Source organism: Symphalangus syndactylus, chromosome 23 (assembly GCF_028878055.3).
Source record: "Symphalangus syndactylus isolate Jambi chromosome 23, NHGRI_mSymSyn1-v2.1_pri, whole genome shotgun sequence".
NCBI classification, from domain to species: domain Eukaryota; kingdom Metazoa; phylum Chordata; class Mammalia; order Primates; family Hylobatidae; genus Symphalangus; species Symphalangus syndactylus.
The window spans coordinates 67,572,603-67,599,385 of NC_072445.2; the positions used below are offsets into that span (position 1 = coordinate 67,572,603).

General features: G+C 50.0%; 1 protein-coding gene and 1 long non-coding RNA gene across 26 annotated transcripts; one reads left to right on the plus strand and one right to left on the minus strand.

Moving 5' to 3' along the window:
• Positions 1-22,825, minus strand: LOC129473760 (uncharacterized). 2 transcript variants are annotated; one of them, XR_008654358.2, is made up of 4 exons: positions 22,322-22,825; positions 5,177-5,236; positions 1,991-2,079; positions 1-1,443 (listed from the first exon to the last, which is right to left on the minus strand). It is a non-coding gene; the product is annotated as an uncharacterized lncRNA (long non-coding RNA). The 2 variants fall into 2 exon arrangements; XR_008654357.2 differs by lacking the exon at positions 22,322-22,825 and adding an exon at positions 7,499-7,657.
• On the plus strand, positions 22,085-26,783 carry LOC129473756 (tubulin beta-2B chain). Of its 24 annotated transcripts, none has more exons than XM_055264639.2 (6): positions 23,616-23,795; positions 24,610-24,718; positions 25,011-25,121; positions 25,469-25,695; positions 25,840-26,166; positions 26,242-26,783. In XM_055264639.2, the coding sequence occupies exons 1-6, from the start codon at positions 23,739-23,741 to the stop codon at positions 26,527-26,529; spliced, it is 1,119 nt and encodes a 372-aa protein (XP_055120614.1). In that variant the 5' UTR covers positions 23,616-23,738; the 3' UTR covers positions 26,530-26,783. The 24 variants fall into 24 exon arrangements, with proteins under 24 accessions (XP_055120609.1, XP_055120603.1, XP_055120623.1 ...); XM_055264647.2 differs by lacking the exon at positions 25,840-26,166 and having other exon boundaries at positions 25,469-25,559; position 25,664; positions 26,167-26,783; XM_055264648.2 differs by lacking the exon at positions 25,840-26,166 and having other exon boundaries at positions 23,615-23,795; positions 25,469-25,591; positions 26,318-26,783.

Consider the following 26,783-nt stretch of genomic DNA (forward strand, 5'->3'; position numbering starts at 1 on the left):
CCTTCCCGAGCTAATACCCTGTGAAGATCAGATAAGAGAGCCGAATGGTAACGGGAGCCCTTCACTGCCGCCCATGTCATTCTGCAGGGGGCCACTAGGTGGCAGGTGGGAAGGAAGCGGGCAGGTTGAGAGCTGCTTTTGCTTTCAGAAAGCGATGGCAGTTATTCGATTCTTGCTCCTGCAAGATCACTCGGCCAGGACAGTTTTATTCTCCAGGTTCTGCAATTGCAGAACGCTCAGATGAAGCACGGGGGTCCTGGTCCCCGGGTAGTTCACAGCCCATAAATGCAAAACCGCCCAGCAGCAGAAGGCGAAAGAGGCCGCTTCGAAGAGAAAAAGCAAGGTTTCCGAGGGTGTTTGATTCACCCCCTCCTCTTTCTGTGACCAGGTTAGATTGTGAGCCTTTGTCTGGCATGAATTTCATTAAGAACAAAGATTCAAAGATGATGGATAAGAAAACCGCTCCGTCACCAGCTGGGCAAGGTGGCTCACATCTGTAATCCCAGTGCTTTGGGAGGCCGAGGTGGGAGGACTACATGAAGTCAGGAGTTGGAGGTCAGCCTGGGCATATAGTAAGACCTTGTCTCTACAAAAAATGAAAAATTAGCCAGGCGTAGTGGTGTGCACCTGTAGACCCAGCTACTTTGGAGGCTGAGGTGGGAGGATCACTTGAGTCCAGGAGTTCCAGGCTGCAGTGAGCTATGATTGTACCACTGCACTCCAGCCTGGGCGACAGAATGAGATCCTGTCTCAAAACAACAACAAAAATCTTCCTTTGATCATACATTCACTCCGATTATCTCCCCGTATCTCTGCTTCCCTCTACAGCAAAACTCCTGGAAAAAGGCTTCATGTGTGCTGTCTTCAATTCCTCTCTTCCCTTGCTCTTGTGAACTCGCTTCTTTCCTGACATTTCACTAAACTGCTTCCACCAAGGTCACCACGCCACATCTTAGTCTCTTCCTTGCTCAACGGGCAGCATTTGATTTCCAGGGCGCTCCTCTGTCTTGGTGCCTCGTCCCTCCAGGTCCCTCCTTCTCAGGCTCCTTGGCTGGTTGTTCCTCATAGTCCCGCCTGTGCTGCAGAAGCATCCAGCGTCCTGTTCTCTCCAGCTCCCAGCCCATGGCTTAATTCCTTCTGCACGCAGATGACTCCCACACTGTTTTCTCTGGAGCCAACCTCTCGCCTGAGCTCCAGTGCATACGGTCAGCTGCCTACTCAGCATCTCCATCAGAACCTCCAACTTACTGTGCGGTTTCCCTTCAAGCCTGCTTTCCCACAGCCTTCCCGATCTTAGAAAGCAGCACCCGCATTCTTCCAGGTGTGGGTCCCAGCTGTCCCCACTCACCCTTCACAAGCACAGACAAAACACTTTGGCCAGCAGCAGCCGTTTCCCAGCACACAAAAGAAGAAGCCTTGCCCAAGTTCTGATGTCATCAGGCCCTGGTTCAAAAGGAAAAATAGGATAATCCTGTTTGGTCCAGAGGAAAAAGGCTTAAAGTGGATGGAAACAAGTTAAGCCTCACATCACTGTGATTCACAGGCAGAATCAACCAGGATGAGATTTTTCTGTAACTCTTCCTAAAATGTCAGTACAGTTTTCTTAACCGAGCAAGTGTCAATACAGCCCTGCCCTACCCAGAGGACAGCTCTGGCCTTAGACCTTGGGCAACCCCATGAAGGGCATTAGGGAGGCACCCTGTCTTCACTCCACCTGACCCTTGCTGCTGTGGAGGCAGGGGCAGCAGGAGCCCAAATTTTATCTTCCCCAACCCTGCCCCTGCGGTGTAGGGCCAGCCCTGGGCTGCAGCTCAGGAGGAACCATGAGTGATGAATAGAAAGATTCCTCCCCATCAGGCTAGGCCTGGGGGGCAGCCCAGCTTTTTTACCCACTTGCTTCAGGGAAGGGCAGTAACAAGATGGCAGATTAAGCACAGCAAAGCAGAAAAGAGGTTTCCAGCATGAGAGCGGTTGGGTAGTTGGTCCTCACCTTGCTGACCCTTTCTTCCAGCAGCTTATCCATGCACTGAGCTCCGAGCACACTGTTGAGTACTTGATTGGATCTCCAGGCACAGACAGCTTGTTGCAGAGACGAGACCAGCAAACACAGAATGAAAATCAACAATAGAAGACGGAGCACGAAACACCACACAGTTCAGGAGTAAGAAGGGGCTGAGCCAGGCTGGTCAGGTAGCTGGGCCTGGGATGTCAGGGTGAGTTAGGCTAGAGGAAGAGAAGAGGGTGTGCTGGGCAGGGGAAATGGGTGAGCAGTGCCCTAGGGCAGCATGGGACGGGGGGTAGAGTAGCCCAGTGGGGTAAGAGTCAGGTCCTATGTTTGAAGAGCCTCACAGAAATCCCAGGAAAGCCAAACATGGCAGCATACACCTGTAGTCCCAGCTCCTCAGGGGGCTCAGGTGGGAGGATCGACTGAGCCCAGGAGTCAGAGGCTGCAGGGAGCTATGATCCCGCCACTGCACTCCAGCCTGGGCAACAGAGTGAGACCCTGTCTCTAAATAAATTAATTAAATAAAATAAAAATAAAATACAAATCCTGAGGCAGCAGGTATTATGACTCACTTTTCTTTTTTTCTTTTTTTTTTTTTTGAGATGGAGTTTAGCTCTTGTTGCCCAGGCTGGAGTGCAATGCTCGATGTCAGCTCGCTGCAACCTCCGCCTCCTGGGTTCAAGCAATTCTCCTGCCTCAGCCTCCCTAGTAGCTGGGATTACAGCCATGCCTGGCTAATTTTGTACTTTTAGTAGAGACGGGGTTTCGCCATGTTGGTCAGGCTAGTCTCGAACTCCTGACCTCAGGTGATGCACCCGCCTCGGCCTCCCAAAGTGCTAGGATTGCAGGCGTCAGTCACCACACCCAGCCATGACTCACTTTTCAAAAGAGGAACTGAACACTGAATAAATGAAGAGTCCACAAGGCACTTAGTCGCTGAGGGTGGAGCTGATGCTTGGATCCTGGACCACCTTCCCACACCCCTTACCAGGTGAAAGAGTGAGGATCCCAGGCAGGGATGGAGGCTGAGGATCCATGAGGAGCTATGGAGTGCTGAACCGAGGACCTGAATTTAAGTGAACACACAGGCCTCCAGGCAAGGTCAGGCAGCATGCACACAGTGGTGAGGAGTGTGGCCACCACCTCTCCCAAGTCAGCTCCAAACAGCCACACAGGCCCTGCAGGTAGACAGCAGTCCTGGGGCCATGTCACCAAAGCCAGTGGGAACTGTTCCACCTGCTTGCTCTGGGTTTCTTATCCCAGATCTCAAAATCTCCAGCACAACCCCAAGGTCTAGTGTTTCCATTAAAATGTGGGTCTCAATGTGATTTTATTTTGTGACTGTTAATGCTTTTTAGCTAAACGAATTCACGCATATGGGAAGGGGGAATCCCTCCCCAGATGGTGTGTACCCTCATTTGGGTTGGAAAATGTGTGGTTGCACATATGTGTGATTGTGGAGGGGCTACCTGACAGCTCTGGAACAAACGCATGATCAGTGGGGCACAGTGAGACTCCCAGAGGATGGGCAGACACAACTCTGCCGTCCCACGAGAGAGAATTTATATCCTGGGTCCAATCACGCCTAGTGAAAGAGCACCTTGTCTTCCGGGTAAAGCTTCTGAAGTTTTACTAGAGTCCTCAGCCTGACTTCCAAGCGTTGTGCCTAAGATACGCAATCATGGAGGCTGGCAGAACAAAAGGCTGTTTCTCTCCCTCTCTCTCCTGCTGAAACGGATCATGTGATGCAGAAGCAGATTCATCTGCAAGGCCCCGTGTGGGTGGGAGGGGCAGGTGGGCTGCTTGTTGAGCTCGCCTTGGGGTTTTGCTGAGCACGTCAAAGCCCTTTTCCCGCACCGGTGGCCGGACTCTGCATGAGTCACCGCCTGTCTGCAAGCCCAGAGCTCGCGCCCCCGCGCCGTCCCACAGGCTGTGACCCTCCAGCCAGCAGTAGACGGCTCTGCCCTTGGCACAAAGGATGGCTTCTTAGCCAGGAATATGGCTGCCCGGGAGGGGCGACTTCTGTGCTTGTTTTTCCTTCCTGGCACTGAAAACAAGCACATCCACCCAACAAATAAAAACGCGGTCAATGAAAGCAGCTGTGTTTCAAGGGGAGACACGGAGCAAGCCAAGCAATAAATGAAAAGACCCAGTGACAAAATGCCCATTCATCGGGTTCACTCGGCAAACATTTACTGAAGCATCTGTGTGCCAGGCACTGTCCTGAGTGCTGGGAAGACACAAAGATGCCCTTGAGAACGAAGACCCCCACCTCACCCTCCGCTGGAACCGGGAGGCAGACACACACGTAAATACGACACAGTTAACAATCCACGGTTCACAGCATCTAAAGGAACTAGGAGTGCAGGGGATGCTTATGGAATGTGCGATAACACGGGTGAATCTCACAAAAAGAATGTACACGGAGTACATACTGTCGGATTCCATTTCTATCAAGTCCTGAAGCCTGCAGAATTAACACCTACTGCTGGAGGGCAAGGCAGTAGCTGCTTATTGGGGTAGGAGATGAGGAGAACACCAAGTGGGCCTCTGGAATGCTGAACACCTGTGGTCACAGCACTTTTTTTTTTTTTCTTTTTTTTTTTTTTTTCAAATTAAGACAGGGTCTCCACTCTGTTGTCCAGGCTAGAGTGCAGTGGTGTGATCATAGCTCACCATGGCCTTGACCTGCTGGGCTCAAGTAATCCTCCCACCTCAGCCTCCCAAGTGGCTGCGACTGTAAGTACATGCCACCACGCCTGGCTAATTTTGTTTATTTTTCGTAGAGACAAAGTCTCACTATGCTCCCAGGCTGATCTCCAACTCCTGAGCTCAAGCCAGCCACCAGCCTCAGCCTCCCAAAGTGCTGGGATTACAGGCGTGAGCCACCACGCCAGGCCCAGATGAACAGGTGAGAGACACAAGCAGCTCTGGGAACTGCAGGGTGATCAGAATATGGGGGCAAGACTGAGCACAAAGGCGGGGGAGCACAGGATGGAGCAGGTTAGGAAGCTGGTACAGGAATCAGGACAGTGATGCCAAGGTAAGTAAGGCATCGGGGGTACACGAAAAGGCAGAACTAAATTCAGCAAAATGCTCCCAGTTGACCAGATCCTATGGAAAAACCCTCAGCTAAACGCCTGAGGTGCCCACTTACAAAGGCAATCTTACCTTATAAAGAGAGGGAATTCTGACACAGGCCACAGCATGGATGAACCTTGAGGACATTTGCTAAGTGAGAGACAAAAAATGACAAATACTGTATGAGTCCACTCATAGGCAGTGGCTAGAGTAATTAAATTTAAAAAAACCAGAAAGTAGAATGGGAGTGGCCAAGGGCTGTGGGAACGGCGAGTTGGTGTTTAATGGGGACAGGGTTTTAGTTTGGGGAGATGAAAAGTTCTGGAATGGATGGTGGTGACAGTTGCACCCCCATGCTTCATGCCACTGAACTGTGCACTTAGAAATGGTTAACATGGCAAATTTTACGCTATGTAGTTTTTATCACAATGAAAATTTTAAAAATTTAAAAATTTGGGGCCGGGCGCAGTCAATCACGCCTGTAATCCCAGTACTTTGGGAGCCAGAGGTGGGCGGATCACTTGAAGCCAGGAGTTCGAGACCAGCCTGGCCAACATGGTGAAACCCTGTGCCTACTAAAAATACAAAATTTAGCTGGGCATGATGGCGGACGCCTGTAATCCCAGCTACTTGGGAGGCTGAAGAAGGAGAATCGCTTGAACCCGGGAGGTGGAAGTTGCAGTGAGCCGAGATCACACCACTGCACTGCAGTCTGGGTGACAGAGCAAGACTCCATCTCAAAAAAATAAATAAAAACATAAAAAAATAAATAAATAAAAAGCAACCCTGGCTTGGAAGGTCAGTCATCTTAGGTATATTTTTAACCAAGAAGTCCCATCACCCTAATTGGGTTCTATATACTTTGCTGCCCAAACCATAACAGATCCTCCTCCAATAACCCAAAATAATTCACAAATTGTTACTGACTCTACAAAGATCTTATTTTATAATTTTCCAGTCTCATGAATCAATTTTATTTCCAAGAGCCCTGTTGGGTAAGTAGCCCAATTTCTGAACACTCCTCTCCTGAAGTTGCTGCTAAGAACCCACCATCCCCAGCTCCACAGCACGGTAGGAACCATGACTTAGCCATTGCCTCCTCTATGCCTAGTACTATCCTATGCCCTTCTTTAAACCATTTCTATCCCTCACAGCAACCCCACGAGGAAGATATTATTTCAAAGTCAGGCTGAGGAGGCCAAACATCAGACCGGTTGTGTAACTTGCCCCCGGGCCCATGCAGTGGGTTGAGAGTGAAACCAGGATTCCTGGCATAAAGTCTGTGCTTTTCCCACTCACTCCACGTAGCCCCTAGTGCTTTCTTCCATGGCGATGGCATGAAGTGCAGATCCCTCTTCTCAGTCCTGACTCCTAGACTTTTCCCTCCAACCCCCAAGGTGATGGGATAAAGAGATAGGGCCTTTGGGAAGTTAGCGCTCTTATTAAAAAGGCCCCAGGCTGGGTGCGATAGCTCACGCCTATAATCCCAGCAATTTGGGAGGCTGAGACAGGTAGATCACCTGAGGTCAGGAGTTCGAGACGAGCCTGGAAAACATGGTGAATCCCCGTCTCTACCAAAAATACAAAAATTAGCTGGGCATGGTAGCACACACCTATAGTCCCAGCTGCTTGGAAGGCTGAGGCAGGAGAATCTCTTGAACCCAGGAGGTGGAGGTTGCAGTGAGCCAAGTTTGCAGTGAGCCAAGATTGCATCATTGCACTCCAGCCTGGGTGACAGAGCAAGACTCCATCTCCAAAAAAAAAAAAAAAAAAAAATTTAAAAGGCCCCAGAGAGCTGCTTTCTCCTTCAGCCACATCACAAGAGGACACAACAAGGTGCCATGAAGCAAAGAGCCCTCACCAGACATGGAATCTGCTGGCGCCTTCATCTTGGACTTCCCAGCCTCCAGAACGATCAGCAATAAATTTCTGTTGTTTATAAATTCCCCAGTCTAAGATACTTTGTTATAGCAGCCTAAATGGACTAAGACAGTCACCCATTATGTAATATCACACTGATGATAATTGTTCTGATCACTGGGCACCTACCCTGTGTCAAAAACTGCATTATGAGCTTTAGGTGTTGACATTAACCATATTGGGAGGTATTAATATTCCTTGTTTCCACCTTTTTTTAGTGTGCCATTTGATTCCAAATGCTATGCTTTTCCCACTTGGCTCTTCTGTTTTGTTTGTGCAATCGGGGTTTGTCTCGGAAGTGTGTATTTAAGGTTCTCTCTAGGTTAGAGAGAATGTGGCAGCATGCCTGACGATGTCACCCACTGCTTCCATTATACCCTGCCCGGCTTACCCCCTCCCTCTGGGCCTTTTATAGGACCTTGTGTTTAGTCCAACAACAACAATACCATCAACACCCATAAACAAAATACCTCTGCATATAATACAACGCACTTGCTTACTTGCTGACTGAAAGAGCTCCCACAGCCTCCCAGGTGCTACCCTGCACCTGGATCAAAGCCCATCTGAGGCTGAAGAATGAGTAGGTCACCACCTGAATCCTGCCCTCCAGCCAGCTCTCTTCATCATGGAAATTCTTGGAGCAGAGTGGAAGGGAACCTGAAAGGAGAGATGGCACCTTCACTGATTCCTCCTTTATCTTTCCAGACTTCATGGCTGAGACAGAGCTGAGAGCAGAGAAAACAGGCTCATAAAATCCTGGCAGAATCTTTCCATTCTAATAGGTAGGTTGGGGTGTGGTGGCTCACACCTGTAATCCTAGCCCTTTGGGAGGCTGAGGCAGGAGGACCACTTGGGCTCAGGAGTTCAAGACCAGCCTGGGCAACATAGTGAGACCCTGTCTCTACAAAAAATAATAAAAAAAAAAATTGGCCAGGCATCATGGCATGCACCTGTAGTCCCAGCTATTCGGAAGGCTGAAGTGGGAGGATCACTTGAGGCCAGCAGGTTGAGGCTGCAGTGAGTTGAGATGGCGTCACTGTGGGCAACAGTGGGAGACCCTATCTCAAAAAACAAACAAACAAACTCTAATCGCTGTTAAAGTTAAATGATCTACAATCTGGCTTTACACTAGGGTAAACTGTCTTCTCACAGCTGGAAATGAAAATTCCCTATAGTAGCTGGAGGCTCCCGGCCCCCAGCCTCCCAACCTACCACACTCCAGCCTTGTCTATGCCCTGCCATGAACACTTTTCTAGAAGAGACCCCTTCCGCCGCCCCACGTTTGCCACAGTGGGCTCCTCAAAGTGCTCATCCAGGAGACTGAAGATTCCAAGTTTCCAGCCCAGAGACTGGAGCCAACAGAATCCCTTTTCCAGGACTTAGCATTTGGGACTCACAGAGATTTCCTCTCCCTCAGTAGGTGACTGGGCTATAACAGTGGGCTTCAAAGTGAAGCTAGCAGACTGGGGACATGAAGGCGTTGGAGGGGTGCAGAGTCATGAATAGCTGTCAAGGATTGGTTTCCAGATCGAAAACTGACACCTACACTCTTTCCCATACAGACATGCTCTACTGGCGAGTGTTCTGGTTCTGAGAGCTTGTCTTTCTTTATCAACTGCCCTGTCAAGCTCAAGCTTCCCCTACTGCACAGAAGAAATGCAAGCCTCTTCCCTTCTGGAATCGCACCATGGGCACCACTCCAGAGAGTGGAAACTCTCTGACACCAAACAAGGGACAATTCAAGAATAAATGGCACCTGAGTTCCCAGGAGGGCAAAGCAGAGTGAGAAAAGAATTAGTGAGTGATGTGGAAAGGACAACATCCTTTCATCCGAGTCAAAGCCCCGGGAAGCCTCCAGGCCTCAGCGCTCCCTCCGTCTTACAGTGCAAAAATGCCTTTTGTGGATGGGAAAGGACGGACTCGGGATGTGATCAGACTGGCCTGCTGAGAGTATCATAGGGAAGTGCCGGATGCTGGATGGGTTCATCAGATATTAACAAAGAATTGAGTTGAATTATGTGTAGAAACATGGAGGGGTGATAGTATTGAATTTTACATTCACTTATGGCAATATAGTTTAAGGTGACAATTTTTCAAAAGGGGGGACAATGCAAACATCTCATACACATAAGAAGGAGAAAGAGTCGGGCGCGGTGGCTCACACCTGCAATCCCAGTACTTTGGAAGGCCGAGGCAGGTGGATCACCTGAGGTCAGGAGTTCGAGACCAGCCTGGCCAACATGGTGAAACCCCATCTCGACTAAATACAAAAAAATTATCTGGGAGTGGTGGCACATGCCTGTAATCTGAAATCTCAGATACTTGGAGGACTGAGGCAGGAGAATTGCTTGAACCCGGGAGGCAGAGGTCGCAGTGAGCCGAGATTGCGCCATTGCACTCCAGCCTGCGCAACGAGAGGGAAACTCCATCTCAAAAAAAAAAAAAAAAAAAAAAAGGAGAAAGATTGCAGAGGCATCTCCAAGGCAGAAGACAGGCCTGGGGGTCAGGCATAAGTGAAAACAGCCATGTGCAGCTTGCTGGTTACACACATGCACACACACACACCAGTGTACCCCCACACACTCAATCACCTGCCAAAGGCACAGAAATGGGCCCGCAACTACCCTTGGTCTTACTTGGTCTTTTTTGAGTACTTTCAATGGTTAGGCTAATCACACTTAAGAATAATTTTTGACCAACCCAAATGCCCATCAATGATAGACTGGATAAAGAAAATGTGGCACTTATACACCATGGAATACTATGCTGCCATAAAAAGAATGAGTTCATGTCCTTTGCAGGGACATGGATGAAGCTGGAAGCCATCATTCTCAGCAAACTAACACAGGAACAGAAAACCGAACACCATGTTTTCACCCATAAGTGGGAATTGAACAATGAGAACACATGGACACAGGGAGGGGAGCATCACACAGCGCCTGTTGGGTTGTGGGGGGCAAGGGGAGGGAGAGCATTAGGACAAATACCTAATGCACGTGGGGCTTAAAACCTAGACGATGGGTTGATTAGTGCAGCAAACCACCATGGCACATGTGTACCTATGTAATAAACCTGCATGTCTAGCACATGTATCCCAGAACTTACAGTAAAATAAAAATAAAAATAAAAAATTTTGGAGAAACTAGATAGATTCAAGAAATGGAGGAGGGAATAGGAGGAAGGAGAGGCAAAGCAAAGAAAGAAAGTCAAGTAAGTGAGCACTCAGAGAACAAGCAGCAGGGTGAAGGAGCAACAGCCATGTCCTAGAGATAGAAGATTTACAAAGTCTGTGACCACTTATTTTAAATATTTGAGAACCCGAACACTGGAAGATAATATTGGGGTTGGGAAACTAAGGCATGAAGTAACTTAAAATGAAAATATTTCCCCAAAATGACACTTATATATCAAAGAAAGAAAATGATTTAAAACAAAGGCAGGGTGGTGGTGGTGTGGAGGACATCAGATATCTGAAATCTGGAATGTGACAGTTATGGAGCTTGGACCTGTGACGACGATGAGAATAAGATAAGGGCATCCAGGGCTTACCATCTGACACGAGGAGGTGCGGTGTGATGGGCAAGGCCACACATGGCAGCAGCCTGTCCCATCTCTTCTCACAGCTCCCCAGTGTTGGGGGAAAGGAGGAAGCATGTTATTATTCTCATTTACAGATGCAAGGCAGGGACAGGCTGGGCATTGTGTCCAAGGCCTCTTAGCTCAAGGCTGCAAAAGGCAGAGGAAGCAAATCTGAGTGGGCAACTCCTCTTCTGAGTGAATTAAGCTGCCTCCTGCTGCCTTCTAAAATCAAATTGTCATTGTAAAAACAGTGACACGCCAAGAGGGCCTGCCATCCAAACCTCCTCCGGCTAACTCGACAATGGACCTGTATGTTTGGGAAAATAAGTTCACCTTCGTCCTTCTGTGCAGTATTTCTGCAGTGGGATGGCACATGGAGGAGAGCCGGGGTAAAATTCATTTCGCATCGAAGCTTCAGTTTTTCCTGGCTATAGCTATGGTATAAAGGAGAAATTTTTGGTTGTTACAAATTGTTGGTTGTGGCTAGAACTGTTTAGTCTGTGTTTTCCAACACAGTTTGCCTTTCGATTTAGAGATCACCTTGGTGAGGATTCTACAATGACTAAAGATGTGAGTTTTTAGGCTGAGAGTTTGTTTATTTGTTTGTTTGACTTTTTTTCCCCCGGTATCAGTTACTTACTTTCCTGTGCCAGGTAATCTACAATAATTCAGAGAGAGAAAGAGAGATCAAAAAGTGGCGAGGAAGGGAAGTCAGGTCAGGGATGGAACAGTGTCATTATTGAAAGTGTCAGTGTGACTCAAATAACCTTGATGGCACTTGGTCTAATAAGCTGTCACAGACTCTTTTCATTACGCTGTCATCAAAGTCATCTGCAGCCTTTAATTACTCAGTCTCACCACACTCTATTTAACAGACAAAAGAGGAAGGTATGGAAGAGAGTGAAATTGGCATAAAAAATCCAATAAAGGGCAACGAGGAGGAAACAACAAAAACGTGGGCAACTGCAGACCTGAGGAATCGCGCTCTGCTAACTTTACAGCTTCACCTGCCGTGTTTGCTCCTGGAGGACACAGACTTTTGTCTGATTCATCTGCTGCTGTCTTCTCGATGCCTAGAACACTGCCTGATGCATAGGAAGTTTTTGTCAGATACATTCCATGGCTTCTAATGCCATTTGCAAGGATGAAAGCTGGGTGTGCCTGGCTGTATGGTAATACTTTCAAAGGCCGGTAGGACTCCCCAGTGACTGTCCCGTTCACCAGGAGGAGGACTGCAGCCACCCGCATTGTCCTGGGAAGGTCAGCCAGGCCTTTTCCCAGTGTCTGTCTGGGAAAAGCCCTGGTGTAGTCTGCTCGGTCCTACACCCAGAATCACAGGAGCTTCCGGAGCAGGCATGATGAGGCAAGGAATAGCTTCTCCCCCCATCTCCCTCTCAGCAGAACGCACTAGCCCTGTGCTCTTCTGATCCTGAAGGAAGCTGAGTCTGAAAAGTTCCTGTGCCTTTAAAGGCACTACAGGCAATGTGTTGCCCACTCAGGAACTGCATGATTTAAATAGGTTTCTAGGATAAAGGCAACTCGTAGCACAAAGGAACAAGTCCCAGGGAGTGACATTCCAGATCATTTGATTCCTGAGTGAAGGAATTATTATGGTGTGGAGGTGGGAACCTCCTTACTACATTCCAAACTGCAATAATGTTGTAAGGGTTTTTTCTTCCATTTTGAAGTACTTTGACAATATTTTTGAACTTCAAAAATGTTTATTAAAGGTGTTTTCACAGCAGTTTCATAATGTTTAATTTGTTAATTACTGGAATTGATGCTGAATAAAGCAGGCAAGTAATACTTCAGATGGCTTCATCCTCAGCGTCTTCTTCATTTGTGACTCAAAATGCACAATTTTGGCCGGGCGCAGTGGCTCACGCCTATAATCCCAGCACTTTGGGAGGCTGAGGTGTGCGAATCACCTGAGGTCAGGAGTTTGAGACCAGTTTGGCCAACATGGTGAAACCCCATCTCTACTAAAAATACAAAAATTAGATAGGCGTGGTGGTGTGTGCCTGTAATCCCAGCTGCTTGGGAAGCTGAGGCAGGAGAATTGATTGAACCCAAGAGTTGGAGCTTGCAGCGAGCCGAGATCCCGCTATTGCACTCCAGCCTGGGCAACAAAAGCGAAACTCCATCTCAAAAAAAAAAAAAAAAAAAAGCACAATTTCAGGACAGTCTAAGCAAATAAAAAATGGGAAAATGGAAATGGATTCGAAGCAGGGGACATGTTCTGCCCACTGTCACACTGAAGGAATGGCAGAGCCTGTGAGTCCTCCTGTGAGCCGCCGCTAGAGAAGGGGCAGCTCAGGAACCTGACGACATTCTCCTATCTTGCATAAGGTGGAGACAAAGAGTCCTTCTGCGCTGGGACAGGATGAGGGTGAAGTGGAGATTTCAGGTCAGAAGCAGAGCCTTGGGGACCGATTCTCAAGGGCGAGCTCTCTCCAGAACCCCAAGAGATGGCCCTGACTGCATGGGAAAGCGTGTCTCACCATTGCAATGTTCTCTAAGTCTGGAGGAGGCAGAGCCCAGTGAGAATGAGAGGCAGACGGCAAGGAGGCCCGGAAGCCCCCCATGGCGAGGACGCATCCAAGAGCATTCTGTAGGAGTGACCAGTGGTCACGTGGGTAGTGGGCGGAGCTCGTTTTCCTCAATGTCAGCCTACACAGCAGGGGAGCCTGGTGAAGGTTTCTCTCTGAAATCATGGATTCAGCTGTATTAGTTTCTATCCAAGGCTGGCATAGCTCACCTTCCACTCCAGCAATGACAGCAGGCCAGCTGTCACGAGCCTTCTCACCACGAGGACGGTCTGGGGTGGTGTGAGATCTCACTGTTGGCCGTAATTCATTGAACATTTCTTCATTTCTCTGCTTGTAAGTTTTCATTTCTTCTGCAGCTGGTAGCTTCTGTGATTTCTTTTCCTATTTATACCAGTCCTGAATCAGCTTCTTTTTCAGAACCATGCATTTCTCTCGGTAGAGGTCGTTAAGAATCTCTCCACTTTCTGCTGCAAGATTTTTTCTTTGGCTTTCTGGCAGAATTTTGGTTGAATGTCATGCCTACATGACCCCTCATCAGTCAGTGTATGTTGGAAACAAAGGATTTGGCAAACATTTGTCCATCAGCACTTCATCCTCCTCCTTCTCTGATTTCTTTAAAAAAGAAAAAGAGGCTGGGCATGGTGGCTAAGGCCTGTAATCCCAGCACTTTGGGAGGCTGAGGCAGGCAGATCACTTGAGGTCGGGAGTTTGAGGCCAGCCTGACCAAACATGGAGAAACCTCGTCTCTACTAAAAATACAAGCTTACCCGAGCATGGTGGTGCATGCCTGTAATTCCAGCCACTTGGGAGGCTGAGGCAGGAGAATCGCTTGAACCCAGGAGGCAGAGGTTGCAGTGAGCTGAGATCATGCTGTTGCACTCCAGCCTGGGCAACAAGAGTGAAACTACATCTCAAAAAAACAAACAAACAAACAAAAAAAACCTTCTCACTCCAGTGATCTGCTTCAACTATAAAATGCAGTGTTTTAAAACTTTAATTTCCTTCTCTTTGCAAGCAGGAGTTTCTTATATATCTTTCAAAGATTTCACATTTGAGTTTGTTAGTTCCCTGAGTTCAGTGTATTTCTTATTCCAATTATCTTTCCCCAGTATTTGTTCCATGCACCTCTGAAATTTGGTTATTCTTTTCTTATGCTTGTTGGAACTTAGCCTTGTTTTCTTTTAACTTAGCCTTTATTGTGACATATTTTTCCCTCTGAAAATTTAACATAATGCTATATTAAAACGTGTACTTTTTTCATAGAGTTTTGACATTTTTTTTTTTTTAAGATGGAGTCTCGTTCTGTCGCCAGGCTGGAGTGCAGCAACGTGTTCTCAGCTCACTGCAACCTCTGCCTCCCAGATCCAAGTGATTCTCCTGCCTCAGCCTTCCGAGTAGCTGGGACTACAGGCACGCTCCACCACGCCTAGCTAATTTTTGTATTTTTAGTATAGATGGGGTTTCACCATGTTGGCCAGAATGGTCTTGATCTCTTGACTTCATGATCCCCCACCTCAGCCTCCCAAAGTGCTAGAACTACAGGCGTGAGCCACCGCGCCCGGTCCAGAGTTTTGGCTTTCTAGTAGTTTGTCCTGTTTCTTTACGTGACATTTGTCCTTAGCAGCAAAAATAAGAAGCAGCTTTTCTCCAGGAATCCGATTCCCTTCTTTAGGCCGCCTGACTGTCTCATCCTGCTCACCTCAAACACAGTTGTGTTCTGTATCCTGAGTTCCTGAGAAGATGCTTTGCTGCTTTGATCTTCTGCCTAAAATCTCACAATTGTTTAAGAGTCAGTGTTTTCATGTAGTAGTGTAGTTTTATGCGGTCTATTGTTCCATCCCTTGATGTCTTCTATTCTTTGCAGCAGGAATAGCTTCCAGAATAAACTGACAAACAGCCAGTTCCCTGCAAGGTAATAATTCCAACCTCCAGGGAACCTGGCAGACCCCTAGCAGCACCTTGAAAGAGCATGTCAACATCCTTCCTGAAGGCGCAGAGCTTTCCACAGCCGAGAGACTTCTGCATTTGTCTCTAGGCCATTTCAGAGGCACCTCATTCCTTAGTTCACAGGCTGCCACACAGCCTCTGCCAGTGCCTGTAAGCCTCTGTATGGCACTTTCATTCTGAGACCTACTTCTACATTCTCTGGGGTCCTTTTTTTCCCCTAAACAGGACTCACAAGAACAATATTTTTTTAGTTCTTCTATGTTCAAAAATATTATGTTACCTTTAAAGAATCCTTGGGCACATTTTCCTTGAAAATGTTATAGAAATTGTTTTATTATCTCCTAGCATTGACTTTTGTTTTAGAAAAGTCTGAAACAACACTGATTTCCCCACCCCGCCTTATAAGAGTGACTTGATCTTTTTTCTAACTTGCCCAGAAGCTCCTTCTTTTATCAAAGAGCTCCACGAAGTTGATACTTTTTATCTTTCCTCAATTTCCTAAAAGGTGGGGTTTGCATTTCCTCCATTGGGTGACTTCTGAAAGAAGCAGAAAGTTTATTTGGTTCTGTCTTCTCCAGACCTCATCACCAAGACAGTAGTCTGTTTAACACCCCTGATTTGCATGCCAAGAAAGAGAGTGCAGACTAGTGGGCCAGCTGGGGTGGCTCAGGCATGTAACCTCAGCACATTGGGAGGCCAGGCAGGAGAATAGCTTGAGCCCAGGAGTTTGAGACCAGCCTGAACAATATAGGGAGACCTAGTCTCTAAGAAAATAAAATATAGGCCGGGCACGGTGGCTCACCCCTGTAATCTCAGCACTTTGGGAGGCCAAGGCGGGCAGATCGTGAGGCCAGGAGATCAAGACCAGCCTGACCAACATGGTGAAACCCTGTCTCTACTAAAAATGCAAAAATTAGCCGGGCGTGGTGGGGCACACCTGTAATCCCAGCTACTCAGGAGGCTGAGGCAGGAGAATCGCTTGAGCCTGGGAGGCGGAGGTTGCACTGCAATCACGCCACTGCATTCCAGCCTGGGCGACAGAGTGAGACTCCGTCTCCAAAAAAAGAAACAAAGAAAAAGAAAATATTAAAAAACAAACAAATAAACAAGAAAGTGCAGGGGGCCGGGCATGGTGGCTCATGCCTGTAATCCCAGCACTTTGGGAGGTCAATGCGGGCGGATCATGAGGTCAGGAGTTCAAGACCAGCCTGGCCAACATGGTGAAACCCCGTCTTTACCAAAAATCAGCCAGGCATGATGGGAGCGCCTGTAGTCCCAGCTACTCGGGAGGCTGAGGCAGGAGAATCGCTTGAAACCAGGAGACGAAGGTTGCAGTGAGCCAAGATCATGCCACTGCACTCTAGCCTAGGTGAAAGAGCGAAATCTGTCTCAAAAAGAAAAAGAAAGAAAGAAAAAAGAAAAGAAAGTGCAGACTAGTAATTCAACTCTGATTCCTGAGGAAGTATTTCCTTCTCTCCTTCCACTCTGTCTTAATCAGAAATCTTAGTTATGCATTACCAATATAGACAAACAAGGGTGAAAACGCAAGCACAGGAAAATGGCTGTAGGGAAGTGAAAGATGATTGCAGAGGAGGGCACATCATCCGGGCCCTACCACGCTCACCACAGCCAGGAGCCGCAGAGTCTGGGAAGGATGCGATGTGGGCTGGACCTGGCCAAGAGGTAATTATGGAGAAAGAGGAGGAAGATTTCTTTGTATTTATCTGCAGAGCAATCTGCTCCTGCTTCAGGTTAGAAGTACCTGAGGGCTTTTCCTAATTGCTTTATATTTGTGATTTTTTTAACCCAAGTTCTGTTATTATTTGCCCATACTTAGTTTCAGGCAATGTGGAAGGTATAAAGGCCAGTGAACTAACTCGAATACAATCAGGAGGTCTCAGAATGGGGCAGGCAAGAGCATCTCTTGGAGCATGGGAAGAAGCTCAGAACCTCCGTTTGTTTCATATAAAAATAAAGAAATTATGCTTTGGGTAGTTAGAGTTCAAAATGACACAGGTGCCCTCACAGGATGCTTATGTTTTGTGGTCATGTGTCATGAACTGTTCCCTGGAAAGGGAGACCCATAAAGGAGGAACTGTAGCTGGGTTTGCTGAGCATATTATCTCCTGTTTGCTCCCCTGACTGGCACAACTGGCAAGCGGCTTTAAAGCCTACAGCAAAGAAACTGCAAAATGAAGATGACATTAGTGATATGAACACACACAAAAAATAAGGAAATGGCCAAGTTGACCCTCTGCTCATTTATATAAGCTCTTTTTCAAGCCCATTTCAGGACAAGAAAGTCGTGAGGAACCACAAGTCTGCCTAGATGTTGGCCAAAATAAAACTGGAAGTAATAGAAAAGTTGGAAATATTGATATCTGATATCATTAACAATGTACCTCATACTAAGTATATTGTGCCTTGGGATATTAGCTTATAAGAATAAATATATATAATTTAAGAATAAATAAATATACATATATTGGGAATGTATACCCTCCTTTTTCTTTTGTTAATAGAGATACACAATGAAAACTCATTACACCACTGCTCTGATGTAATAAATGCAAAACCTGTACCAGTCCTATGATGCAAACTGGGGGCATAGAGCATAGGCAGTCCATTGTTCCTGGCAACTAGTGGGACGTATCACAGATAGATGAGCTGCGTCATGAAGAATGAGTGAGATGCCCCGCCCGGGTGAAGAAGCAGAGAGGGTCATTCCGGGTAATGGATTAGTGTGAGCAGAGACTCAGAGACTTCAGAGAGCAAGTCCTTTCTGGAGATCAGTGGGCAGGTTAATGTCCCCTGGAATGGACTGCATATACCAGATGGGTGGCAAATAACACTGGAAAGGTAGGTAATGTCCAGATTGAAGGACCTGAATTCTATGCTAAGTATTTGGACCACATACTATAAGCAATACAGAGTTGATGGAGATGTATGAACAACCTACAGAATGGGAGAAAATATTTGCAATATGCCGCAGACAAAGGACTAATATCCAGAATTTATAAGGAACTTAAATCAACAAGAAAAGAATCAATAACCCCATTAAAAAAGAGAGCAAAATATATGAACAGTCTTTTTCAAAAGAAGACTTACAAGTGGCCAAAAAACATGAAAAAAATGCTCAACATACTGATCATTAGAGAAATGTAAATCAAAATCACAATGAGATACCACTTCACAGCAGTCATTATTATTAAAAAGTAAAAAAAAAAAGATATTGGCAAGGCTGCAGAGAAAAAGGAATGCTTATTTGCTGTTGGGGCGAATGTAAATTAGTTCAGCCACTGTGGAAAGCAGTTTGGAGATTTCTCAAAGAACTAAAAATAGAACTACCATTCAACCCAGCAATCCTATTACTGGGTATATACCCCCTAAAAAAAAATCATTCTACCAAAAAGACACGAGTTCCTGTGTTCATCATAGCACTATTCACAATAGCAAAGACATGGATTCAACCTAGGTGCCCATCAATGGTGGAATGGATTAAGAAAATGTGGTACATATATACCACGGAATACTACGCAGCCATTAAAAAAAGAGAACAAAATCACGTCCTTGGCAGCAACATGGATGCAGCTGAAGGTCATTATCCTAAGCAAAATAATACAGAAACAGAAAACTAAATACTGCATGTTCTCACTTATAAGTGGGAGCTAAATATTGGGTGCACACGGACAAAAAGATGGGAACAATAGACGCTGAGGACTCCAAAAGGAGAGAAGGAAGGAGCAGAGCAAGGGCTGAAAAACTCCCTATCGGGTACTATGTCCACTATCTGGGTAACCAGGTCAATAGAAGGCCAAACGCTCAGCATCACGCAATATACCCTTGTAACAAACCTGCACATGGACTCCCTGAATCTAAAATTAAAATAGAAATTTTAAAAAAGAAGCAGGCTGGGCATGTGAAGCCCAAAGAACTCCGTTTGGAAACTGCCCTGCTGTCTCTGCAGTGTGGCCACAGTGACTGCCCACCAAGCATCTAGAGCCCAGAGGCAGGGGTGTTGCTGCATGGATGTGTCCACCTGGATACGCACGTTTTCATTTCATTTAAATGGCAAACAGAGGTCTTGGGCAGATTTCGAAGAGCAGCGGTGAGCTGCAGAGACATTTCCGAGCAGGAGCTGATGTGGAGGGTTTTCAGCGCCGGGTGAGGGTCCCGCAGCCACAGCGATGTTCCAGCCTCCACCAAGGAACTCACAGAGGTTCCCCCGCCATAGCCTCCCGCGTGCACTCATGCGCTTCCTCCAGACCTTGTTTATAAGTCCGTTGATTGCGCAGGCCGCACCTTGCAAGGGGCACACGGTCCGTCTTATTATTTCATAATCATTTCTTCTCTTTTTGTTTTCCACCCGGCCTGGCCCTGTGTCTAGGACTCAGCGTGCATTCCCGGGGCTCGGCCGGCCCCGCCTGCCTAAGAATCTCACAAATCATTGACGGTGTGGGGGAGGGGAGACTGCCTGTAGCAGGGAAATGGTGCCCTGGGAAGCCAGGGTTCTACTCCCTCCGCCGATTTGTAGGACAAAGAAGGCATAGCTCTTTCGTGGAAGCTCGGCACTCTCAGTCCCGACCGAGGCCGTTATAACTCAAATTCACAACCTCCGGGGATGCGATGCGAAAACACCCGGCCTTACTGAGGAACAAAGGGCAAGTGTTCCCGCACTGCGCTGCATTCGTGGGCTCGGGGTTTTCGCTGCTGGTTCCAGCTTTTGGTTACCTTGCTTGGCTGGTCCCTGCGGGGCCCACCGCTGCGGAAGGACAGGGCTCTGAGGCTGCCACCCCGCAGCCCCTGTGACTAAACAGTGCCGGGCAGCTCCGCCGGGGCCGCTGGCTTCCCAGGCGGAGGAGGGAAGGCCTGGGGGGAAGGGGGAGGGCAGTGGAATAGAAACTGGGGAGCGACAAAGCTGAGAAGGCGCAGATCTTGGCGGATCCCGGGAGCCTCCTCCACTGTGTCCTTCCCACAGTCACAGTATGGGGCTGCGACCGCTTCCTAGCCCCCATGCCCCGGGCATTTGGCTCTTTTACATAAATGTTAGGGTTGGTAGCTTTCCAATATTTCTAAATGGAGAGCTATGAGAAGAGGTGATTGTGTGTGTGTGTGTGTGTGTGTGTGTGTGTATGTGTGTTAAGGAAATAATGATGGACCTGCAGTCTCTTTCTTTCAACTCCTCTTCATTCATTGGCTAAGTGTCGGTTGCCTAGGAAACCGCGTGCATCTCGGCTGCAGAGCCGGCTATGGGGGCTACGGGCTGGGTTTTCGGGGTTTTAAGCGGTGAATCCCGGAAAGCAGTGAAGAACCCTAATGCTAAATGTCTAGTAATTTCAATAAATGTGTCAAAAATATATGCTGCATTATGAAAACAATGCTTTAAAAATTTACTACTATATAAAGCCTCCTTTCCATCAGACTTCTTCAAACAATGACTGTGTGTGTAACAGATAAATGCAAATTCACTTGAGGACATGCCGTTGAAAGTAATCTGAAAATTGTGAAAGCAAATACAATTTTAATAGTTTAAGGGATATCTTGCTCACTTCAGTCACGCAATAGATTATGTGTAAAACAAATGTTGAATTGTATTTTATGCAGCAATATTTCTACAATTGTCCCTGGAAGGGAAAATTTTTAAATGTTAGTACATCATTAAGACTAACATTAAGAGATCATGAAATATGTTGCCCCCAAATCTTCGTGCTTGATATACGATGACCTAGATTGAGAAGCATTGCATATAATGAATAGACAGAAATGCTGGGGACCCAACTGAAAACGACTTTTTTTTTTCTTTGAAAGCCGGGTACCAGTCTCTTCGTGCGAGCTACATGGATTAAGAATGATTTTTTTATTTAAGGGTTATCAGATAAACTGAAAGACTTCAGGGAAAGGTGTGGCTGTTGTCAACATTTTAACACAAAATCAGCTCCTTGTGAAAATAAAAATGAGCAGCATCACAATTCCAGTGGGGGTGGGGATGGGTGGTGGGATGTAGACCGGTTAACAAGAATGGCTGCCCGGGAGGGGCGGGGGTGTGGGGACAATTCAAGCAAAATGCTTGAAAGGAAAGCAGATCTTGGGCCCAAAGTGTCCCCAAGGGCACTCTGGGCTTTCACAAGGATGATTTCCAGCCTCACCCTATCCCAAACCTCCCCCTTTAAAAGAAATCTGAGAGGAAAGGGTCTTTTCATCTATCTACACCATCTTGAACACGCGTTTTCACCCGGGCACTCAATGGAGATTTGGCTCAGAAACAGAAGCTAAGAGATGAAATAGATGAAGGCGGCAGGCGGCCAGCTCAAGTTACTCGGCGTGGAGCTGAGCGGCCCTCATCCCCACTGCCCAGCGCTGAGCATCGGGGTTGCTCCTGGGAGCTCGAAGCAAAGCGGTGACCGCTCCGAGTGTGTCTACACTCGCCGCGCGGGTGCCGCCCTAGCTCTGTTCTTTCCCGCGCAGCTTGGTCCCACCAGAGCCGCCACCTCGAGGCTGACACCTGCCACAGCCTTTTTGGCCGAAATACGGTCACTTTCCCTGAGGTCTGGTGTGCCCAAAAGATGAGATTCCAGTCCGAGCCCTGTCCTTAACTTGCTGTGTGACCTTGGGAATTGCTAGCCCTCGACGTTTCGGCATCTGTAGGATCTGGATCAGAAACTCGGAGGTCAGGCCCCGAGACCTTGGAACCCGGAGAGTCGGGCATGTGGACAGACCCTCTGGAGGCTGCTCTCTGCCTGTCGGCAGACCCCATCCTGACCCGGGCACGCCGGCCGCGTCTGGAACACCCGCCTGCAAGCTCCAGTCTGGGCGCCCTGGATGTTTGGGGGCGCCTGGGCTTTTGTTCTCGCTATTTCTCTTTGTACATTGGAATCGACTTGAACCCCCCACCCTCCACCCCACAGCGGGAAAGGGAGGCGATGACAGCTTGCTGATAGTTCTGGGAGGGTCTCGCTCAACAGCTGCAGGCTCCGCTCCGCCCCGGGAGCCCGGGTCATTCGGCCTTTCTCGCCAGGGGATGAAAGAGGTCACGTCACCTCGCCAGCGGCCCTTCCGAAGTGTGGGGCAGCGCGCTTCAGTCATCGAATTGCAGGGAACAGGTGGTGCAGTGAACGTTTCTGACACCCTTTCCCCTCCCGCCCTCAAACGCACGCAGGATTAGTGTCTCTCTCACACACACACACACACACACGCGCGCGCGCGCGAAAAGTAACAAAGAGACCAGTTCCTGCCTCGGTACCTAGAGACTGCGGATCTGAAGGGAGGGTCGGTGCTCCAAGTCTGTGCATGCGCTCGTGCGAGTGCGCGTGGGTCTCGGGTCGTCTCGCGCGCGCTGGGCTGCAGTTTTTAGTCGTATTCCCCACCCTTCAACCGCAGCAAGAAGCCTCGGACCTCCAGGTCGCCGCGACGGAAGATAAGAAAGTTTGTTACTCGGGCGTGGGCCACCCTTGGAACCCACCCTCTTACTTGACAATAGATGAACTGAATCCCAGGGCGGGGTGGGGGGGCGCCTGTCGTGTGGTTTTAAATACTAGGTTACACAGCGTATCCCACGTTTCTAGAGCCCTTTGTTCCGCCGACAGCCCCGCCCCTGGGACCCCACCCTCTTTCTGCCCTCCGGACGGTCAGTGCAGCGCCACCGGCCACTCCCACTCCATCACTCGCGAGAAACAAAAGTCAACCCTCGGAGCGCAGAGGGGTCCTGGGTACCAGCAGGGGCGTAATGCACTCCCGGAGAGGGTCGGGCAGGGCTGAGGGGCTCCGAGGTCGCTTCACCCCTAGATGCTGCGGCGCAGTGAGAGGAGCTACCAGCCCAAGACAGACAAAGGAGAAAGCAGGCCCACGCTGGGGCGGGGGCGGAGGCGGCGCTGGTGTTCATGGGCTGCAGGTGTCCCGGTTGCCATCAAGCACGACTTCCTTCTGAGGCCACCTGTCCTCCCCCAGGCCTCTGGGAGACGGAGCGCAGCCTGGGCAGTCGCTGGCCTCCAGGGTTGAGGAAAAAGACTGTGGTCTCACCAGGGGCAGTTTACTGCAGGGACTCTGGCCAGTGGCCGAGTAGGAGCCGCAATCCGAGGTGGTGGAGCAGCCTGTGCCACCTCAGCCCTCCCACCTGCCGGCACCGGAGCACCTGACGGCCTCTCCACCTGCTCCAGTCCTCCATCGTTCCCATCCGGTGCCAGCTCTGCCCCCACCCCGGTCAGGCCGCGCTGGTGGCCCTCGCCTCGCCGCCCTCTCACCCTCCTTTTCTTCACCCTTCCCCCATATCCCCATACCCAGACCCCCACCACAGCCCCAGACAATGCGCACGCCCCCACCATACTCCGGGGAGCCCCCACCCCTCTCCGGGTCGGCATGCCCGCTCTGATTGGCCGCGGGCCGGTGGTTCAGCCCCCCGGACGGTCCCTGGGGCTCGGAGCATTACGTCAGCCGGGCCTGGAGAGCGCCAGCGCGATGGGGACTGGGGGGGGCTCGGGCTGGGGGCGCGGCCTGTGCCGGCCGCCCCACCCTCCTTGCATAAAAGCCGGAGCCCGCGGGGCCGGCGCTCTCAGCCCGTCGGTTCCCGAGCGCCTTCCCGGTGACCCCACAGTGGGTGTGTGAGGGGAGGACGGACAGACCCACCAGACGCCGCCGGACCAGGAGGACGCTGACGAGGCACCATGCGTGAGATCGTGCACATCCAGGCGGGCCAGTGCGGCAACCAGATCGGCGCCAAGGTGGGCGCGCCGCAGTGCAGGGGGTCGATGGGGGCGGGAACCTGGGCCGAGAGCCCCTCAGGGTCCCAAGGCGCGGTCCTGGGAAGGCCTGGGGATCGCCAAATGCAGACCTTCCTGGCCGCTTCGTGCCGCCGAGTGTGGCCTGGGCTAGGAGGTGACTTTCGCGGACGGAGGGGGCACCTCTCTTTCTTTCTGCTGTAACTCATTTGGACTCTCCGTCACCCCCTCGGCCTCCCTCCGCGCCGGCTGCTTGGCAGGCACGCGTGCCTGGAGAAGACGAGGGTGTGTCCGCGAGGCTGTGCGAGGCGTTCCGCGCGAGGGGCTGGGACACCAGGAGGATTAATTGTACTCGCTTGAACCGGAGTCGAGCTGCCGGGGGAGGGGAGGAGAGCGATTGTCTTGCGGTCTCAGGACGTGCTTTGAATCTAAAACCGCGGTCCTTTAGCTCCTTCGCGTTCCTCTTTCCCCGCCCACCCGCTCCTCGAGGGCTGCAGTCCCTGTGCCCTCGCCTCCTGCCGCAGCCTGGGGCTGCTACCAGTGCGGCAAGCTCCGCCACTGCCCGGCTTTGGCTGGTCCTTCCCCCCTCGACCCCTACCTCCCGCCGCGAGCAGCAGCTGTTTGCCTGGGAAACGCCCAGTTTCAGCTTTCTGACCCTGCAAAATACAAGCCCTGCGGCTGTGCCCGGGTCACGACGCCCTTTAAAGCTTCAAGCTCCTGAAATGTTGGGTTGTCGGAACTGAGTCGGGACATTTCACTGTGAGCCTTGGCGTTTCTGGGGAATCGTGCATGGCTAAATGCAGCCTTTCTGTCTCAGTTTTGGGAGGTCATCAGTGATGAGCATGGGATTGACCCCACTGGCAGTTACCATGGAGACAGTGATTTGCAGCTGGAGAGAATCAATGTTTACTACAATGAAGCCACTGGTAATCACCCTTGCCCCACCCCCACTGCCTTCAGTTTTTCCACCCTTCTCCCCTTTCCCTTGCGTGGGACCCCAGGGGTGTGGCCCTGGGAGAGGGTGGACTATTCAATTTAGGATCCCCGCTCTTTCCCTGCAGTATTTCATTGGGCTTCCTTATGCCGACAGAGCCCTTTGAGAACCTGATGGTGGGTCTCCCTTTGTTTGGGGCAACATCTGCATGACGGCAGCAGGCGCCAAGCCCTTCTCTGCAGAGGTCCTTGCCTGAGGGTCTAAGTCACTGTTGCTCCTTGCAGGTAACAAATATGTTCCTCGGGCCATCCTCGTGGATCTGGAGCCAGGCACGATGGATTCGGTTAGGTCTGGACCATTCGGCCAGATCTTCAGACCAGATAATTTCGTGTTTGGTGAGTGCCTGGTGTGGCTGAGAGCATGAGGGATTCATTTTACACTAGGCAGCGGAGGCTGGAGAGGTGTGACTGCCAGAGGGCAAGCATGAAGAACATCCGCCGTGTGCCAACTTAGCTTTAACATGGGGTAAAATTGTTTGCCTTTCAGCTGCTAAGAGCTTGGTGTCCTGGCCTTCCTTATTTATAATTATATTCCTGAACAAATATTTTAACGTTTGGCCATTTTGGTGATAATCTGAAATAGTCTTATCTGAGTATTGACTCACTGATCTATATTAAGGGGTTTGGGGTAAGGTATTTAACAAAATCACCGGTGACTTAAGATGTCTCTTTCCCTCCGGCAGGCCAGAGCGGAGCCGGGAATAACTGGGCCAAGGGCCACTACACAGAGGGAGCCGAGCTGGTCGACTCGGTCCTGGATGTGGTGAGGAAGGAGTCAGAGAGCTGTGACTGTCTCCAGGGCTTCCAGCTGACCCACTCTCTGGGGGGCGGCACGGGGTCCGGGATGGGCACCCTGCTCATCAGCAAGATCCGGGAAGAGTACCCAGACCGCATCATGAACACCTTCAGCGTCATGCCCTCACCCAAGGTGTCAGACACGGTGGTGGAGCCCTACAACGCCACCCTCTCTGTCCACCAGCTGGTGGAAAACACAGATGAAACCTACTGCATTGACAACGAGGCCCTGTATGACATCTGCTTCCGCACCCTGAAGCTGACCACCCCCACCTACGGGGACCTCAACCACCTGGTGTCGGCCACCATGAGCGGGGTCACCACCTGCCTGCGCTTCCCAGGCCAGCTGAACGCAGACCTGCGCAAGCTGGCGGTGAACATGGTGCCCTTCCCCCGCCTGCACTTCTTCATGCCCGGCTTCGCGCCCCTGACCAGCCGGGGCAGCCAGCAGTACCGGGCGCTCACGGTGCCCGAGCTCACCCAGCAGATGTTCGACTCCAAGAACATGATGGCCGCCTGCGACCCGCGCCACGGCCGCTACCTGACGGTGGCTGCCATCTTCCGGGGCCGCATGTCCATGAAGGAGGTGGACGAGCAGATGCTCAACGTGCAGAACAAGAACAGCAGCTACTTCGTGGAGTGGATCCCCAACAACGTGAAGACGGCCGTGTGCGACATCCCGCCCCGCGGCCTGAAGATGTCGGCCACCTTCATCGGCAACAGCACGGCCATCCAGGAGCTGTTCAAGCGCATCTCGGAGCAGTTCACGGCCATGTTCCGGCGCAAGGCCTTCCTGCACTGGTACACAGGCGAGGGCATGGACGAGATGGAGTTCACCGAGGCCGAGAGCAACATGAACGACCTGGTGTCTGAGTACCAGCAGTACCAGGACGCCACGGCCGACGAACAAGGGGAGTTCGAGGAGGAGGAGGGCGAGGACGAGGCGTAGATGCCCCGCGAGACGGGTTAGGGAAAGCGGAGGAGGAAAGCGAGGGGGTGGGGGGCTCCCCGGGACGATACCCTGGCAGTCGAAGGAAAGAAGCATGGTCTACTTTAGGTGTGCGCTGGGTCTCTGGTGCTCTTCACTGTTGCCTGTCACTTTTTTTTCCTTTTTTTGTAATATTGATGACATCAATGTAACATTTGAGATATTTCTGAATTACTGTTGTAATGGCTAAAATCACATAAACGTTTGTGTCGGAA